Source organism: Gymnoscopelus microlampas (assembly GCF_963454915.1).
Source record: "Gymnoscopelus microlampas genome assembly, chromosome: 8".
Lineage (NCBI taxonomy): Eukaryota > Metazoa > Chordata > Actinopteri > Myctophiformes > Myctophidae > Gymnoscopelus > Gymnoscopelus microlampas.
In genome coordinates this window covers 10,564,397-10,584,240 of record NC_139945.1, presented here as the reverse complement: position 1 = coordinate 10,584,240, position 19,844 = coordinate 10,564,397, and the positions used below count along the sequence as shown (strand labels likewise).

Here is a 19,844-nt window from a genome sequence, read left to right as displayed (position 1 = left end):
TGCATGTTTTTGTGAGGGTACCTACACGGGGAGAACATTCAAACTCCACACAGAAGGCCCTTTTGCCAACTGGCAGACCCGCCATGACGCGGAGGAGAGGACACGCCCCCAGCGCCCCCCTGCGGGAATCGAACCCAGGACCTTCTAGCTGTGAGGCGACAGCGCTACCGACTGCGCCACCGTGCCCCCGATAGGGGTCTGATGGGGGTCTGCTTCTTTGATGCTTTTATGTGACGCTGTAGTATGATCAAGTACACCGTTAATTTACGAAAAACACACGGTGAGGGCACGGTGGCGCAGTCGGTAGCGCTGTCGCCTCACAGCTAGAAGGTCCTGGGTTCAATTCCCGCCGGGGACGCTGTGGGCGTGTCTCCTCCTCCGCGTCATCAGCGCCCATACCCTAGGTGGGGTTGGCGAAAGGGCCCACTCTGTGTGGAGTTTGCATGTTCTCCCCGTGTCTCTCAGGGTAGTTGATACCCTCACAAAAACATGTAGTAATCCTGGTCACTAAACTCCTCCCCCATGACAGCCGGGGCGCCTGATGGAGGGGAAGGGAACTGGTTGGAATAACGTGATCCTTCCACGCGCTACGTCCAACCAGGGAAACTCCCCCCTGTCAGGTGACAAGAAGGTCAGTTGGCTCTCATGCATTGAAGGAGGCATGAGCTCGGCCCTGGTATCCCTAGGCTGGTGAGGGGAGTGTAGTGCCCAGGATCACTTAGCAAATTGGCACCGGGTGAAAAATAAGGGTTACAAAAAAAAAAAAGTTAGAATATAGAGTTAGGAGGTTTCTGCCCGACAGCAACGATATGCAGTGCATTGTCGTGAGTTAAGAGGAATAGTTCTAGTCACACCGACGAATTCCCAGTGTGTCCACATGACGTCTTCCTGCGTCAGTCAACTTGTCACGGAGATACGAGGGTATCAGTGTGATGTGGAGATGATGGGCTATGCAGCAGCGGGTTTATGCTGGTCTCGCAAAGCCACTAGCCAAACGATCTGAGATCTCTGCCTAGTGACATGTCTGGTGATGTTTAAATTCAATATACAGGTATCGGCTAGAACAGGGGTTCCCAAACAGTTTTGAAAATCTTCTGAAATAATAATTAAAAACTAAATGTAGTAAAAAAAATAAAAAAAAAGTACATCAAAATCAGATCGACCCACAAAAATGGATAGAACAGCCCAACAAAGTCTTTGCATTGGTTCTACAATGCAGTTTATTTTAAGAGCTCATTGCTGTTTCTTAATAGTTTTAGCCCCATACATTGAATTTATATGTCACCAGACGTATTGGTATAGGTGGAGATCTCAGATCGCCTGTCTACGTGGGATTAAGTCTGCGCTAGTCTCGTGTAGCCAGACAAATATTCCCTAATCTCCAAATGCTATATAACTACACCTCCTGAAATCCGAGAACGGAAGCTGTCATCTGTTCGTCATTTCCGTTCACAATATAAAATATATTTTAAAATATCTTAATTTTAGAATTTCCAATTTCTGATAAGCTTATCTGCTTCAATCCCCCCCCCCCCCCCCCCCCCTCCAGACTGTATGGCGGAAGCATTTGAAAATTGTGGGAGACAACAGTCTGGCTCGCGAGACTAAGTCTGTGCTAATATTTAAAATCTGTCAAAGTGTCTTTTAGTGTACTTGGCTGTGTTGTAGTTGAAATGCCATAGGCTGTGCGAAGTGGCTGTCACCTCTCCTTTCCTCTGGGTTTGTTTTTGGAAAGTATTCAAGTTCAGTTAATAATGATTGTTTTTCACCCAGTCTTCCCTTTTTGTCCAGTTATAGCCTTTAGATTGGTTTGTACTGCCATCTTGCAGCATTGTTCTGCAGCTCCTTACTGCTGGTTTGTTCAACAGTGCTCCATTTTCAGTGCTGATCTACTTTCTTTCGGTTTCGCTCACACAGTACAATCCCCCAGTGTTAATTTAACTCTGAGAGGGTACAAATGGGGTCCATTCGGTTCCATTTGTACTCTCAGAGTTACAATTGGAGACAATTAACAATTTTACCGTGTAAGGACAGTCAAGGAGAATGAAAATTCATCCCAGAAGTGCCATCCAGATGGTGGCCATTTATTTATTAATTCAGCACTACTAGTTCTTTGCGCCACAGCATCCGTGACAGTCCCCATGTCAGCCAATAAACACGTCCGATTCGTTTGTCAACTCAAACAGTTCTTTTAAAGTATCAAAAGATTATTTCTTGGGACCTTAAAAAGTGTTGCCCCCTGACTTAAGTATTCCAGTCCAGAAGGTGTACTGCACTACCCACAATGGGGGAGAGGGGGGGGTGTCACAAGGTTCCTTTGCGTGCGTGGCAGCCGTCACACACCCTGACAGGGTGATCCCAGCCCCGGGAGGGGACGGGCTTGATGTGCGTGGAGCAGGGGCCGCACACGCCCTGCCCGCACGCCCGGCAGTGGTGCTTGGACATGGCGGGGGTGAAGGTCTTGGAACACTGGTGACACTGGGCGATGTCCTGGTCCGGCACCCAGTATTCCGGTCGTGCCACGCCCTTCACGAAACCTGAGGCAACATGAAAGTACATGAAAAGGAACGATTGGTGGAAGTTCATGGAATAAAAGCAAAGATTTGAAGAATCAAGTTGAAACATTTTCATACATTTTCAAACATAGTGGAAATAGCAGATCTACAAGCTCACAACGGGTTCTTTAATAATGTTTTTATGAAAGTATAAAGTTGTAAAATATGTCAGTCATTTCATTGTATATTTAGGTTATTTGTCATACTTAAACCTTTTTAACACATTGACTGCCAGAATTATTTCAGATTTTTTGCAGTTTTCTGCCAGAGATTTTTCATTGAAAAAACAAAAAAGTACTCAGGAGCCGAGATACAGAATTTTTAAGTTTTAAGTTAACTAGGAAGTGGATAGGAGTCTAGATCTTCGAAAAATCATATCTCCTTGGTCTTTGTGTCAATTTTTTTTTTTTAAAGATTTTTTTCTTCTTTTTTTTTTAGAATGACTTTAGTCATTCTTGGCAGGCAAGTGATGGATTCAATAGAATGCATATATGCATTATTGGCAGGCAACGTGTTAACACAAAAAAAAAAATTATCAAAATATATCATTTACCCTACCTTAAAAACCGAAACTAGCCTGTTCTACAAGCTCTCAATGCATCTTGTAGAACAGGCTATTTTTCGCTGGGCAACATTCTTCCATAGAAGACATGCTGGCTTCATATGGAATCCAAATGACTGAAATCGTGGCGACTGAGAACTTTAAAGGGATTCTTTTTCTGACAAGGTCATTTTCTGTGTGTGTCGACTAATGGTGAATTACAGCATGCTCAAGCTTTTTGACCTGATTAGTCAGCTTTGGATGTGTTTTTTTCTGAGATCTGTCGGGAAGTCTGCGACCTTGGAGATATTCGATACGTCTGCGTTTAGTTTTTTATGTCGTGACTTTCAGTCCTAGTGCGGTGAAGGTAAACTGGCGGTGACTGCTTTCAGAGCACGATGCGGTGGTTTGAGTTTTATCATGGCAGTGACATCGGGTGGAAACCTCATATGTCCAAAACTGTTACTTTTCAGGATTTTAATTCAAAAGCATCAAAAGTAGCAGATCTGCTACTTTTGATGCTTTTGTGTGACGCTCTAGTGTGATCAAGTAGGGCGTTAATTTATGACAGAAAAACACAAAAAAAAGCTTGTGCGATGGAGCTGTATACTCACAGAGAGGGTAGTCCACAGCTGTGCTGACCATGTCTAGAGTGGACTGAGCCACCTCGGTCACCCTGCGAGCTATCAGGCCACGAGGCTCCACCTTACACACTGACACACACACACACACACAGGTTCTGAAATCAATTCCACAGTATGCAATAGGACAGTGGTTTTCAACCTTTTTCATGCCAAGGACCCCTACATTGATAAACATTTGAACCATCTGAAAATGTTTCGTGCCAGAAAATTGTAAAAAAAAAAAATTGCAGATATACACGCTGGCAGTGTGGCACGAAGTGACGCGTGAGCTTGTAAATCTGCTATTTTTTAAATAGCCAACGTAAACATTAACAATATGCATAAAGGGGTGAAAATGTATTAAGACCTTTTGCTAGGGACACCCTGGAACCCCCTCAAGGACAATTACATACACACCGTGGTGGAAAGTATCTAAGTATGTTTACTTAAGTACTGTACTTAAGTACAATTTTGAGGTATTTGTACTTTATTTGAGTATTTCCAATTTCCAATACTTCTACTTTTACTCCACTACATCTCAGAGGCAAATATTGTACTTTTACTCCACTACAATTATTTGACAACTTTAGTTACTAGTTACTTTTCAGATATACATTATGATATTATAAAACATACATTAACCACTTCATCCCTAATTTATACATATGCTATTTGAAAATAGCCGAGCTTGTAGATCTGCTATTTTCAAATATTTAGGACTTTTACTTTTGGTACTTTAAGTACATTTTGATGCCAATACTTTTGTACTTTTACTCAAGTACATTTTTAATTCTGGACTTTTACTTGTAACAGATTATTTTTATAATGCAGTATTGGTACTTTTACTTAAGTAAAGAATTTGAGTACTTTTTCCACCACTGCGTGTCGGGCAGAAAGGAATGGGGGGGCTGTGGTCTCATGTGTATAAAAATGCAGGGGGGGGTCCTTGAAATTCAAAAAAGTTTGAGAACTACTGGTCTATACGCGGTCTCACCCTGGTTGTTGGTGTCGGCCGGTCCTCCCTGGCGAAAGCAGGCGCCACACACCCTGACGGGGGCGTTGCCCCAGCCCCTCTCTGGCACGGGCATCCTGTAGGTGGAGCAGGGCTGGCAGAAACCCTCGCCGCACGAGCGACAGTGATGCTTCCTGTCCGCCTCCTCAAACGCCTTCTGACAGCCGTGGCACGCCTGGAGAGGAGAGGAGAGGAGAGGAGAGGAGACGAGACGAGACGAGACGAGACGAGACGAGACGAGAGGAGAGAAAAAACATCTTAACATTTTAAATATGGCATTCCTAAAATCTGCGTCCTAAAATATGGATGTCCTCACACAGGTATAGTAATACAAACATACCGAAAGTAAAAGTACTGAAATGTACTTTTCAGTACATGTACAGTACTATGTAAAATGTACTGAAAATATAACGATTTTTGTATAAAATAGGACTAAAGTGGTTAATATATGTTTTATAATGTAATCATTTATATCTGCAAAGTAACTAATAACTAAAGTTTTCAAATAATTGTAGTGGAGTAAAAGTACAATATTTGGAAATACTCAAGTAAAGTACAAATACCTCAACATTTTACTTAAGTACAGTACTTGAGTACATGTACTTAGTTACTTTCCACCACTGCGTGTGTGTGTGTGTGTGTGTGTGTGTGTGTGTGCTGCGTCACTCACAGTGATCTGGACGTTGGGTCTCCAGTAGGGCGGCGCCACCTGGTCAGTGAGCCAGGCGGTGACAGCCTTGGTGGGGCCGGTGCTGTAGTCGGACACAGACTGGATCACGTAGTTCATGCCGTCCAGGACCCTCTGGGCTGCGTTCTGGTGGTCCGTCAGGAAGGCATCCGACTGCAGGGGCCAGAGAGGGAGGGCGGGAGTAGGGGTCGACATTAACCATTTAACTTTTTTTTTTTTTTTAACAAATTCTTCAAACATTCTACTGAGGGTGACGGAAAGATTCGGTCGCCCGTAGTTTTGAGTCTGATAGTCTTAGGGACAACCAGAAGAAGGCCTTCTGGTTGTCCCTAAGACTATAGACTCAAAACTGCGGGTCAGAAGACCTGAGAGATCTCACATTTTGAAGTGGACAGTAATTCAGAGATGTTAAGTGTGGCCAGTCCGTGTGATGCTGTGTAGGTTGGTTAAAAGGATTTTTAAATCAATTCTGCAGTCAAAGGGCAAACACTGAAGAGCAGGCCATCACTGGTGCTTATATGTGACCTATACGAGAGTCCCCGTCATGCCCAAAGACATCCAGCTGGCACGTTGTATCTGTGGACAATGGGCCGGATTCATAACGAGGGTCGTAAATATGGTGTAAATGAAGTTCGTAAAGGAGGTCGTATTTCTGGTACTCACTAACGGACGTGCAATTCAAAAAGGGGGTCGTATATGACAGAGACGTGCGTATGACCAGTTCTATATTATAATGACAGCCAGCTGGGCGTGATGATCCCGAGAGGTTCATTTACATTGCTCCACGCCCTATTTTGCACCATAAAAGGCGTGAACCGTGACTCAGCAGTTTCTCTCTGATCAAATCTGTCACTTTACTGAACAGTGTTGCCATGTCCGCTTATTATAAGCGAATTTGCGCTTATTTTTCTGTAAAGTTGCTTGTAAATATTGGTAGAAGTGGGGTGCGGTTTTTTGGGCTTGTTTCTAAAGTATAGTTGGTTATTTGGGCTTGCTTCACAATTGTTCAATTGTTTTAACCGGTGGTTCTCAAATATTTTATGTCATGGACCCCCAAGTTAATATGTAGGCTAATTTATCCCTATAAGCCCCATCTGAAAATGTTTTGTGCCAGCTGGAGGCAGATTTGTGTTAGAATGTTTAAAAAATCTTCCAAATATTCCACATTTTATTACAAGATTTCTTTTTAAATATAGCAGATCTACAAGCTCACAACGGTTTAATTAAAGTGCTTATAATGGCCTAAGTGCCAGTTGCTTCTTTTGGGCTTATTTTCATAGACCTGGTTGCTTATTTCTCTCACAAAATCTGGCAACACCGGAGTTTAACTTCTCGTCCAAACTTACAGCTGTCGGCCGCAATGACACTGACAGAGAACTTGAACATCATTCTGATCTGTCTGGAAGCGAGTCCCACTATTGCACGATGGATCAGCTGAACGTAATATGTAATGTTTACAAGGTTTAACCCCGCCAGCAAATAATAGACTAATAACCTGGAAAGGATATAACATGCTCACGTTTACCAGGTAAAAAGATGATGTTGAGAATAAATCCAGGGCATACAAGTGGATGGAACGATTATGGACCAGAGCTTATTGATTACTTATTGATTAAATGAGTTAATTTTGGATTAATATATCACTGTCCTACGTCTGAATGGGGAATGGATCTTCTGGACACAGCTTTCATCACTATAGTTTCCTCATCAGATGGTAACATTTATTAGGCTGTTGTGTGTGGCGTTCATGTGATCAATATACAGTAGAGTAGCCTACAGTAGACTATTAGCCTACAAATTAATACCGCGGCACGGACACTGGTGCATCAGTCCATCCGCAGTTTCATTAAGGCATGAAGCCTATTTTCATTATTACGTGACACTTTGGCTGAGATGGCCCGCTGGCAAACACACTCAGGGACCTAATAATTCAGCTCTAAATGCGACTCATAGCCTAGAAAATAAATAAAAAGCGGTGGAATCTACATCATGTCTATATTATGCATAGGCTACAAGCAATACATCGTTTGACATTTATTTTTTATTTATATATGTGTTGACAAATGTTGGGCACATATATATTTTATTTGAGGTATGCCACTGTTGTAATAGATTTTGGCATGAAGAATAAAGCATTCTAAAGACATACGCACATTTCAGCCCTGGCAAGACTGCCTCGGGGGTGACGTGAGAACGTGCGCACCTGACACACAAGACACAGACCAAAAAATCTTTATGAATCAGGTGTATGTGTACGACTTGTCCTAAATGCCGGTACGTACAAAATATGGTCGCAAATCCCTTTATGAATCCGGCCCAATGTGCTTCCAGTTATGTACCACACTGGCAGAACCCCAAGTAGTACAACAGCACACAAACATCTACAGCTTAGGTTGAGAGGGAATCCCCCTGGGCCAGGGGAGAAATATAGCGTTTGGGCTTCAGGCTGAGCTACTCTGCTACACGCTTGCACACACACACACACACACACACACACACACACACACACACACACACACTGACTTATATGAGGAGTCAATAAGCAGGAGGGGCCAGATTAAATGTTGGTGTAAACAGGTGTGTACTGTACAGTAGGTCATGAACTATACAGACTCTTGCTCACACCCGTACGTTACGTTCTAGCTTTTTGTCTAATTGGGGGTTAGACTGTTAGTCCTTCGCTGCTCTAACGTCCATTTTTATGTCATTATGTGCTTGCATGTCACAGCAACACCAAGTCCAATTCTTAATTTTGAATAATAAAATACATACATAGTAAAAATAGAATCGTATAAGGTTTGGTTTTGTTTTTTGTCAGAGTTAAATTAACACTGAGTATTTAGCTGTGTAGGAGACGATTACCATTCGCCTCTGATTCATATTACTGCTAGTGTGTCGTAGTGTTGCGTCTGGTTTTCCACTCTTACCCATGGTGATCTAACGCAGTGGCTCTTAACCTTTTTCATGTCAAGGACCCCCAAAAGCGCAACATATGAGGTTTCCACCCGGCAGAGACGGGTGGGCAAGTTTTTTCTGTAGCAACCTGGTGTCTGGTACTCCTTTCCTAGTCCCAGTGTGTTTCTCCCTGCTGACACTTTTTTGTAGCTTTTATCATTTTATCATTATTCATTTGTAACTACCCTTTAGCTTGTATCTCCTTTTTCTGTATCTGTGCTGTGTCTCTTAATGCTGTACTGTCTTTGACAACTGAATTTCCCCTGGTCTGACTATCTATCTAGACATGAAGGGAGATAGAAAGAGGAGTGAGTTATTACTACTGTACTTGCAATGATGACTAATTATTTTCCTACATGATGAGGAGGAAACTGTGCTACCTACCATAGGGGCCATGAATGTTCCCTTATCTGTAACCTTTGAGCCTTGCCTTCGTAAAAAAACATTATTTAAAGCGTGCTTTATCTTTTAACCGTGTTGACAACACAGCAACGTCTCTTAACGGCTGAGGGAACATGCCCGAGTGCCCCATGTGGACCCAATGAGGTCACACAACTTGATTGGTTTTGTCTCATTTGTGTGTCTCATTTAGACCTGAGGCCGATTCTACAAATACATTTTAAGTCAGAAATTCTCAAAAATGTTCGTGCCAAGGACCCCCAAAATGATATGCATTTGGCCCATCTGAAAATGTTTTGTGCCTGTGTTTAAATGCCTACATTGTAATTGTAAATTGTATATAACCCAATAGATAGACAGACAGATTGGGGGTGTGCAGAGAGTACTCACCCCGTCCCAGACATGTTTGACCTCTGGTCTCACCACGCCGCTCTCAGGGTCCTGGTTTCCCATCCAGTACTGTCTGCTGCGGTAGATGATACCACAGCTGGCACACTCCAGGACATAGCTACAAAGGAAGGAAACAGAAGAAACAGGCTATGACAATGACGTCAATGATAACACTTGTGTTATACTGTATGTACGCTATATCGTTGCTGTCTTTTTGTGTTTTTTTTTCCGTAAATTAATATCCTACTTGATCATACTACAGCGTCACACAAAAGCATCAAAAGTAGCCATGTTTCGAGCTTGACTATCTGCTACTTTTGCTGATTTTGAATTTGAATCCTGAAAATTAACAGTTTTGGACATTCCACCTGACAGAGACGATATAAGGGAAGGAGGAAGGGAAAGAAGGACGTAAGAAAGGGTACCCATTAGACATGTAAAAAATACAATAACAATGGAACAGCATGTGTGTGTACCTACCCAGACCAGGCGAACTTGGCCAGTCCAAGCCAGGGATTGTCAGAGGATGAAGATGTTTTAGGCACAACAATCACCTCTCTGCCTCCTTCATAGCATCTCTGTTGAGAACGTGCACGCATGACACACACACACACACACACACACACACACACACACACACACACACACACACACACACACACACACACACACACACACACACACACACACACACACACACACACACACACACACACACACACACACACACACACACACACACACTCTATCAGTGTTCTAGTACTGAAACAGGGTTGAGATTGTTTTGGTGTTGAACGGGGCTCTCACCTTGCATATGAGAACCTTGTTGTTGTACTGGTGTGCGTACTGGCACAGTCCATCGGCCATGTGGGGGACCCCGTCTTTCAGATGGTTCATTCCCATTTTACAGCGCACACTGGAGGGAGACAGAGAAAACCAAACAGAGACAGAGAAGAGAGAGAGAGAGGTCAGAGAGACCTTGGGAGTTGGGATGATGACTTCATACCAGGATGGTTTTCACAAAGTTACGCACGTGAAAAATGTAGGTATTCATATCACGATGGGGTAGTGTTTCATACTGCTGGAAATACACACCCTCATTGGCCTAGAAATTAATGCAGAACTTTCTCTCCCGTTGCTCACTAATTTATCCTCGTCACAGAGCACCTTTAGACAAGTGTCTGATGGGAGGAGACGACATTATCAAACCAGCCTCTTATTAGAAATTTGACGTGATTACATTTCTTCATTAACAGTCTACTTGTGCAAACTTGGCAGCAGATAAAAAAAAATATATCGTCTCTCTTGGGTGGAAACCACATAAGTCTTCACATGTCCAAAACTGTTACTTTTTCACCTTCAAAAGCAGAAAAAGTAGCAGATCTACCATGCTGTAGTATGATCAAATAGGGTGTTCATTTTACGAAACTTTACAAAAAAACAAAAAGTTTGAATATGGAGTTAGGAGGTTTCTGTCCGACAGCAACAATATATTAAAATACTTTTTTCCCCCCTATTTATTTTACTGTACCAGTAAGACTAGTAAAACTTCATTTATTGATTTGACATTTATTAATGTCCATCATATGATCAGCTGGACAGTTGGAATAAACTCACCAGTAATCTTACTCAAAAGGTTTAAAAATGGAACTCATTATCTATCACTATCTTTATGTTGTAGCTGCTAGTGCATATAAAGTGTTATTTTGGCTGATCGCCACAATGTATGACTGTGAACATACTCAATTCCCACACATTTTCTACATACTTGATATCTGCTGATAAGAAGTGAGCGGATATCAACATGCAGTATATCAAGATATCTTACTTGCACTAGAGGTAGAGGTACTCCATTTCTATTTTATTGTTTTTATATTGTTTTTATATATATGTTGCTTGTTTTCTTAATTTAACATTTTCCTGTTTTTCTGATTATCTTTTGAAACTGCAATTCTATGGAAGATTACACTAGTAAACGTATGATGTGACAATAAACATTGAATTTGACTTAAATCCATACAATCGTCTCTGTCGGGTGGAACCCTCATATGTCCTAAACTGTTACTTTTCAGGATTCTTATTCTAAAGTATCAAAAGTAGCAGATCTACAAGCTCAAAACGCGTCGCTCTGCGCCGCGTTTCGAGCTTGTGGATCTGCTATTTTTGATGCTTTTGTGTGGCGCTGTAGTATGATCAAGTAGGGCGTTAATTTACAAAAAAAAAACACAACGCCGGGCACGGCACTCTCTCGTCTGCAACATGCGTGGCGACTTTGGTGGAACGGTTCTCGAGATACGAGGATTACAGACGTACATACTGTACGTACGTACAGAGATTCCTTGTGTTTATTGTAAGAAGATGAACGGTTCCTACACCGCGAAATCCTTAGTGTTAATTTAACTCTGAGAGTGAACAAAACCAAATGGACCCTTACAAGTCCATTTGTACTCTTATTCAAAATATACATTTGCATGCATTAAGAATTTGACTTGGTGTTGGTGTGACATGCACACACAGCATAGTGCATACACAGGCATCAGATAACAACATGCACCATACAGTAGGCTATCTATAGACTACAGCTCTAAACAAAATCTAAATATACTGTATATCAACAGGGTGATATTGGTCATTTTCTCAGCTGAGCACAACCTACTCCAAACAGATAGAATACAATGGAAAATAGGCTCTATGCACAGCAGCCATATTGGCCTGACATTGGGCCCCTTCCTTACTTCCTTCACCAATGACATTTATTAAGGCTCTGTTCCATTTAGGGTAGCACAGTTATTCTCAAACTTTTTAATATCATGGACCTCCATAACTCTCAGAGTTACACAACCGTAATGGGCCATTTGGATCCTCCTCAAGGAACCATGAGGGTACCTGGACCACACTTTGAGCCCCCTGGTGTAACAGAGTGTTTCCAGTGAGCCAACATGCACAATATCAGCACCCTGACTCTGTTTGACCAGAATGGAACAGAGCCTTTATAAGTATAATTGGTAAGACCTGTAAAAGTAAGAAAGCCCCATTTCTTTCCAATATGACATACTGTATGGTGTATAGAGCGTGCCAAAAATCCTGAAGGGGGCGTCAACAAGTGTCTTTTGGTAGCGGCGGACATCTTTGAGGGGTAAAAACCAGGTTGACTTAACATTGCCCCCCTCAAGTATGTCTGCGGCTACTATGCCACACCCCCCGTGGTGACGAGTCGTTGGCACGCTCTATAGAGCCTATTACAGAACAATATAATCTGTCATCTTTAAATTTGCACAGCTGAATACAAAGACTAGACTGCAGCTTGGCATTTACGCTAGCACCAAATACGACGTTTTGGGAGTTGCCTGGATTCAAGTGATTTGGGTTAATTTAACTCTCTGCCTGCCAAAAACGTTTATAAACGTTTTTGAGAATTAAGCTATTGCCTGTTTTTAAATAAATAAAAAACAAAATAAAAACATTTCTAAAATGATTCTTTATTTTTTGGGTTTTTCCATTTTTCCGTTCTTCACAAAGAACCAGGAGATAACATTTTCCAAAATGTTGCTGCTCCATTCACTTCAATGTTAAAAAAAGTCATTTTATAAATGACGTTGTGTAGCCTCTCTATGACATAAATCAATATCATTTGTCCTATGTTTTACCATGTAAACTGCTGGCAGAGGCTGCAAACTGTTTTAGAAAACCCCTGGCAGTTTAAGAGTTAACTTGCTCAGAGTTGGGTAGGATTCAGGTTCAACACAATATCATTTTAAAATATTTTTTGTTTTGTTTAATTATTTGTTTTGTTCATTTTCAAGCCTGGATTTGATAGGGACAGGGGCGAGAGACAGGACATGGCAGGAGAGAGAGAGGAGGACATGCAGCAGGCCTCAGGGTCAGATTCAAACCCAGGCCGGCTGCGCAAGGACTGAGCCTTAGCGGTATGCGCTCTACCATGTGAGCCATCATTGAAATTCTTGACTTGGGTAGAACTTGACTTGTTTGGGACTGTTTGTCATTGACTTACGTGCAGCTGAGGCACACAGAGGAGCAGGTGAAGTACTCGTCAGGGAAGAAGGAGTACAGAGACATCCTCTCGTCTGAGATTTCTCCACAGAACCGCTCGCTCAGGGCCTGGCGGAGGAGAAAGAGAAGAGGGAGAGAGAGAGGTGGGGGAGTAGATGGGAAAGTGAGGAGTGGAGCAGTGTTCATTTTGAATACAATTCCATTCCGTTTTAGTCATATTTGAGTCATTTGAAATGTTTTAGTCTAGTTTTAGTTGACTAAATATCGTAAGATTTTTGTCAACTAAATCTACAGTTGATTTAGTCAACATTTTGCTGTGATGGCGTCGTAATGCCTGATTTAAACTTAGCTGTGTGCCGAAAATAGCCAATCTACAAGCTCGCAATGCTTCGCAGACACGTTGTGAGCTTGTAGATCGGCTATCTACAAAACTATCTACAAAACATTTAGGTCGGCCCTTCATACTGGAGCAGTGTGACATGATTGATTTCCAAAGTAGTCGGTGTATGTTTATTAGCGGCTGTACTATTCCAGCAACTACCTTGCAAATAGACGTTTTCTCCCCAATTTATTATGCCAATTAATTCTTCCCCACAGTGTTTTGTCGCACGCGCACACACACACACACACACACACACACACACACACACACACACACACACACACACACACACACACACACACACACACACACACACACACACACACACACACACACACACACACACACACACACACACACCCCCACCCTCTGGCCACCTACCTCCAAGGCATGGAACACGATGCCAGGCTGGCGTGGGGAGCGGGTGTGGGTGTTCCTGACCTGCTGCCTCACGGCCTCCAGCAGCGTACTGTAGTCTGTAGGGGGGGTGATGGTCTGTGTGCCCACGTACTGCACCGAGCTGAAGGCCTCCGTGCCCAGGCCCAGCTCATGGAAGCGCTTCTGGAGCAACGTATCGCCGTGGCCGGACACTCTGGACTCTGCTGGGAGGAGGCAGGCGGGGGGGGGGGTGTGGAATGGGTTAGTGGGTTAACAGTGGAGTCACACTCAACAGATATGACCCCAAAACTCACAAGTTATCCCTGGGGCTTGCTTCTCCTATTGAAAACACACCCCTCAACGGTTAAAGGACGACGTCACCCATTTTCAACCCGTCTTCATTTAATTGGTCCTCACTAATGCTCATGATAAAATGGTACCATTTTTGTCTACTCGGTCTGTGTCTCAAAAGGAGGGCTGTGGACACTTCAGAAACCAGCCTACCAGTGACATTATCGTTGGGCAGGGTTTTTTTTTTTTCAATCTTTCAACAAGATTTAAAAATAAATATTTCTATAAATATTTCTTTCCGGGAATAGAAAGCCTGACGTTTCTATTAGCTTGGATTCTCCATCGATGATGTCACTGGTAGACTGGGTTTCTGAACTGTCCACAGCCCTCCTCTGAGACACAGACCGAGCAGACAGTGAGGACCAACTACAGTATATGAAGATAGGTTGAAAATGGGTGAAGTAGTCCTTTAATAAATGCAAAAATAATGACAGTGATAGAAAGAAGGAGCGATTTTCCTGGAGAGTTTGTGTCACACACGTGAAAACAGTCTTCACACACATTGGAGTGAGCACAAAAGATGTTAGAAGGGTGACAGGTACAGCCACTTTCAGCATGAGGCAGAGAGCATATTTTAAGTGGGAACGCAACAGAGTGTGAGGGAGACAGGGAAGGATTGCCAGTGAAGCGTACGCTCCTCAGGCTTTCTTATGAACATTGATTATCCACATCTAATTTTAGCTGGTGCAAGTTACAGGAGTGCATGTAGAGTGCATTTGTTTCCATTTCAGAGTTACAGACCTGTACGGGTCCATTTGGAAACCCAGAGGGTCCGTGGACCTCACTTTGAGAAACACTACAATGCAATGCATCGGATTTTACATCCGGGTGCTCGTCGTTGATTCTACAGCTCTAAACAGCCCAGCGTAAATGGTAAGAACGCTGGCACTAGATGTACCCTGTTTTAATAAACCTCTGGCACCGAATGTGTTAATAAACCTCTGGCACCGAATGTGTTAAGAGGGAATCGTTGAAAGAACCGGAATCGTAAACCTAATTCCATCCATATACCATCACAGCCTGCATTGCTTTTCACCTACCGTCTCCCAGCAGCCGAGTGTGCGTGGTCTCCTGGAAGACGACGACGGCAGGACCCAGGGAGGAGAGGGGCACGTCCAGACCACAGCGGCTGGACAGGGCCCTCAGCTCCGGGGTGAAGTGCTTCAGGTAGGCCCCCGACGCGTTGCTCAGGAACTGGAACATGTCGTTGTGGAGCCTCTCTGCCCGCGTGCGGTACACCACCACGTCTGACACTGCCAGGACCTTGAGAGCGGGGCGGGGTGGGGGCAGAGACACTGTGAGGTCATGTCTGAGATCAGATGCCTAATAGCCCAGGGCTCTCTAGGCCGAGACCATTAGAGTTTTATTATTATTATTATTATTGAATTCTATTGCTGATCTAATCAATTCAAACACTCTTTAATCGCTAGTATGACCACTTCAAATACTCTTCAATCTTAAAATAACAAATAACCTTTCACTGTGAAAGCCAGAGGAACCAGATGTGTCCAGATGTGAAAACGACAAAGTTTTCATTCTCTCATTCAGTGAGAATGGCTAAAGAAGAAGACAGATGTGGGAACCGTGAACTTTGCAGAAAGACAAGACAATACTGTGTGCAAATGTACCAAACCATAAAAGGTTGGTAGAATAACTCAAACTGTCCACTAGAGCGTTGGTTCTCAAAGTGGGGTCCGGGGACCCCCAGGGGTACCTGAGGGGGTTCCAGGGGGTCCCCAGCTAAATGATGGACAGGGACCAAATGGACCCTTATGAGTCTGTAACTCTGAGAGTGTACAAATGGATTTGTACACTCTCAGAGTTAAATTAACATTGGTTTTACAATATGAATTGGGGTCCCAGAGGTATGAATGCCATTAAATGGGGGTCCGTAGCCTAATGCATGTCACACTGGGGGTCCTTGAAAATAAAATGGTTGAGAATCACTGCTAGAGAGCCGTAAAAACCTTCTCTTATTGGGGTCCCTGGCTTATCTTTTCAAATGGGGGTCCGCGGGCTAATAAGTGTAACTTTGGGGGTCCTTGACATGAAAAAGTTTGAGAACCACTGCACTAGAGCCCTGCACGGGACTGCAGTCTATATTCCCGCTCCCGCTCGATTTTCTGATCGTGGTTTCATTTCTGAACAACAACCGCATAATCCTGCAATATTTCCACTGGGCCTCAGAAACATTACAAACAGAAACCTTCTGTTTGTAATGTTTTTGAGGAACACAGAAAAAGCGAGAGAAACAGACGGAGACAGATAGACAGCCATTACAGCACCACGGACAGAGGCAGTGCGCTCGGCTGGACTTACTGACATGCACATAAATTTTGTTCTCCTCTATATTTAGCCTAAGATAAATGTGTTCATATCAAGCTAAGTGAAAAGCAACCACACATGCTTAGGTGCGCTTACATCCGGTTTATTGTGGGACAGCGTGGGATTTTGCGGTACAGTTTTTGTTGTTGTCGGGTCTAGGCCCGTCATAATCGTCTAATCGCAATTATTTGAGATAATTGCAATTATTTTTGCATAATTGTCGTAATTGACAAAAATATGTCAGTAATTTCTTTGTAAATTTAGGTTATTTGTCATATGGTATCTGCCTTGTGCAATTTATGATTATGAAGCCTAAAAGGCAAACCGAAATTAATTTCCAAAGTTAAAGGTAGGGTAAGTGATATTTTTTGGTTAAAACAAAAAGTCTTTTGTTAAAAGGTTAAAACACTATATTCTGATAGTAATCATTGCTATAGAGTGTTTTTTCAGAAACAGATGTCTCCCTGTCTCTCCAGCTCTTTAATAAACAGAAAATACATTTTCCGGTAGGTGTCAAAATCTCAGCCAATCAGGAGAAACTACCAATTTTTAAGCTTAATTTGTATAGTGTCCCAGTTCCAATTTTGCCTGCTCATTTCTTAGTGTCATCACTTCCAATTTCACTTGTTTAATCTATATCCTGATTGAGTTCTCTATCCTGATTGGATAAAATTGGAAATGAAACTGAAACGAAAATGCATTTTTTGTTTAACTCATCCACTGCCTCTGACGTAAAAAACGTAATTTTTTCCAATTACCAAATCTGCCACTGACGTAAAAAACGTAATTTTGATTAATCATTTTTTAAAACAAGATCTCACCGTCCTTCATCTCTCGAAGGGAAGCATTTCATTGTAGCACACCCGGATACGGAAATACGTCATATCAAAGATTTTCGCTCCCGCCCACTTCCTGTTTATGTTCCGCTTTCAAACGCCATTATCTCGGCTTTGCATTTCTCCGTCGAGGAACACTGTTTCGCGTCGCTGTTTTGAAACTGCTACTGCTGCAAAATGGAATGTCGCCGATTGAAAATTTCTTCTCTGGGCCACTCACACAACTACCCTGTGTGTCTACAAACAGTTGAACACGCGATCATAAGGGATTTAGCGAGGTCTGTGGCGAGGTGAAAAAAGAAAGTGAGTTTTCCGTTCTGATGGCCATGCATGGTGTTTAACGCTGGGCTGGAGGAGAAGGGCTCCGCCTCGACCGTAATGTTTGTTGTCTGAGCGCCGTGCACGACTCGCCTGTGTGTTTAGAAACGACTGGACTTGTGATCATAATGAAAAAAAAAATTGTGAATTTTTAAACAATTTTATAAAAAACACTAAATCGCTGGCAGTGGGCAAACACAGCCAGAAATAAGTCTGGCAGGGAATGAGTTAATAAAGAGCTGGAGAGACAAGGAGACTCCTTATACTGAACAAACACTCTATAGCAATGAGTACTAACTGAATATAGAGCTATTTAACACTTATTTTAACCAAAGCATATCACTTACCCTACCTTTAAACGTCACAAACACAATTAAATCGTTAATCGCAATCATTTGTGTGACAATTAATCGTCAACTTGAATTTGTAATGACAGCCCTAGTTGGGCCCAGTCCCAATGCAGGGCTCTACTGTCCACCGCTGGGCATTATCATTACCTTTAGCAACAACCTCATCCTCTGGTTCTGATTGGCTGCGGCCCCCAACAGGCCTTCGGTATCCAGGGCGACCAGGTTGAGGGTGGGGTCGTACGCGGCCCAGACGCCCACGGTGCAGGAGTTGGGAGACTTGGAGGTGTAGAAGACGCTCTGCCCTCCAAACAGGATGTGGTTGAGGGTGTGGGACTTGCCGTCTCCGGTGTTGCCGAAGATGGACAGGACCTTGACCCCCGCCACCTGGCCGCAGCCCAGCCCCTGCAGGAACTCGGCTTCATCACGCACCTGGGGGGGGGGGGGGGGGGGTAGGGCAACAGGGTGACAGGAGGGAAGTTAATAAGTAAGAACGGAGTGGGCTTATTGTTGGCATCAGCCGAGGGTCAATCCCCTTCACAATGTGCATGCCATGGATTAAAGCAAAATAAAAGCTCACGACTGGCCCCCGTCTGGGCATGGAAGTGACTATGTTCTTCAAAGCAGCGCTGCTCGCGACGCATCATCAGGGTGCAATGCTCACTAGACGGCCTATTTGACCAGGAGCACGCGCAGGCACACGCATAGATTTAAAACTACTTTAAATTCACACTTCAACAAAGTTTACAAAGGCTCCCGACTCACGCCAGGTACATTAACATAGGAATTAGCCTACATGCATATCAATTGTCCATTGTGTGACCTATAGTGTATATAGCCTAGGTGTTAAGCGACGTGCGCGTCACATCATTAAAATACAGTGTAAGCACTTCCCAAATGAGCATAGCAACACTGCGCATCATCAATAGAGAACACTTGCTGTATTAAAAACAAGTATGAAAGACAAGCGCGGTATAATGAGAGGCAGGTGCCTGGAGTGCACAATCTGCACATGTGATGTGTACAGAGACATGCAGAGAGATTTGGAGGCAGGGGCTGGAATTTCAAAAGGGCACCTATTGCTGGCGCCAAAATGTCAGCTTCAAAGCCCGTACTTCTCCAAACATGTACAAATGCTAAATGTAAGGTGCTTACCCGCTTTCGCATTTGTACATGTTTGGAGAAGTACAGGCTTTGAAGCTGACATTTCACAGCACTCTGGGGGGTGGTTGGTAGATAAGACTCTCGTAGAGATAAAACATGTTAAAATCGATAAAATACATCTACGAGAGTTTTTATCTAAGGCTATATTAGATAAAGAGCGAGAGAGAGAGAGGATATGAACAGTATAATTATTTTTCGTCCACAAATACCTACTGTAGGCTATCTGTCTCAAATTAAGACGGATCACTAGTGTCTGCGCTTCTCTGTGTGCGTCTGCTGCTCTTGTTGAATTAAGCAATATTACACGAGAGGGTGTGCTTTACCGTCATTATTGGCACGCCAGTGATGCGGTCAGGAACGAGGCGAAGCCGAGTTCCGCGCGCATCACTGAAGTGCCAATAATGTAAGGTAAAGCACACCCTCGAGTGTAATATTGCGATTATACAACAGTTACCAACAAAACACATCCAAATGTATTCATATTGTGCGGCAATTAATCATAAAAATGTTTCGCTATTGTCCTTTTCCCTGTAAAGAGAAGAGTTTTTGACTGAGAGACATTAAATAGT

General features: G+C 43.1%; 1 protein-coding gene across 1 annotated transcript in view; it reads right to left on the bottom strand.

Moving 5' to 3' along the window:
• Nucleotides 1-704: 704 nt before the first annotated feature.
• Nucleotides 705-19,844, bottom strand: part of LOC311051111 (zinc finger FYVE domain-containing protein 1) — a 29,415-nt gene continuing 10,275 nt past the window's right edge. The window contains exons 2-12 of the mRNA XM_084065511.1: nt 18,262-18,543; nt 15,326-15,548; nt 13,938-14,155; nt 13,176-13,282; nt 9,971-10,079; nt 9,644-9,741; nt 9,164-9,281; nt 5,402-5,572; nt 4,714-4,906; nt 3,711-3,809; nt 705-2,537 (exon numbers count right to left, since the gene is read on the bottom strand). Of these exons, the coding sequence (XP_083921637.1) occupies nt 2,305-2,537; nt 3,711-3,809; nt 4,714-4,906; nt 5,402-5,572; nt 9,164-9,281; nt 9,644-9,741; nt 9,971-10,079; nt 13,176-13,282; nt 13,938-14,155; nt 15,326-15,548; nt 18,262-18,543 (1,851 nt within the window). The 3' untranslated portion in view covers nt 705-2,304. The remainder of the gene's footprint in view (nt 2,538-3,710; nt 3,810-4,713; nt 4,907-5,401; nt 5,573-9,163; nt 9,282-9,643; nt 9,742-9,970; nt 10,080-13,175; nt 13,283-13,937; nt 14,156-15,325; nt 15,549-18,261; nt 18,544-19,844) is intronic.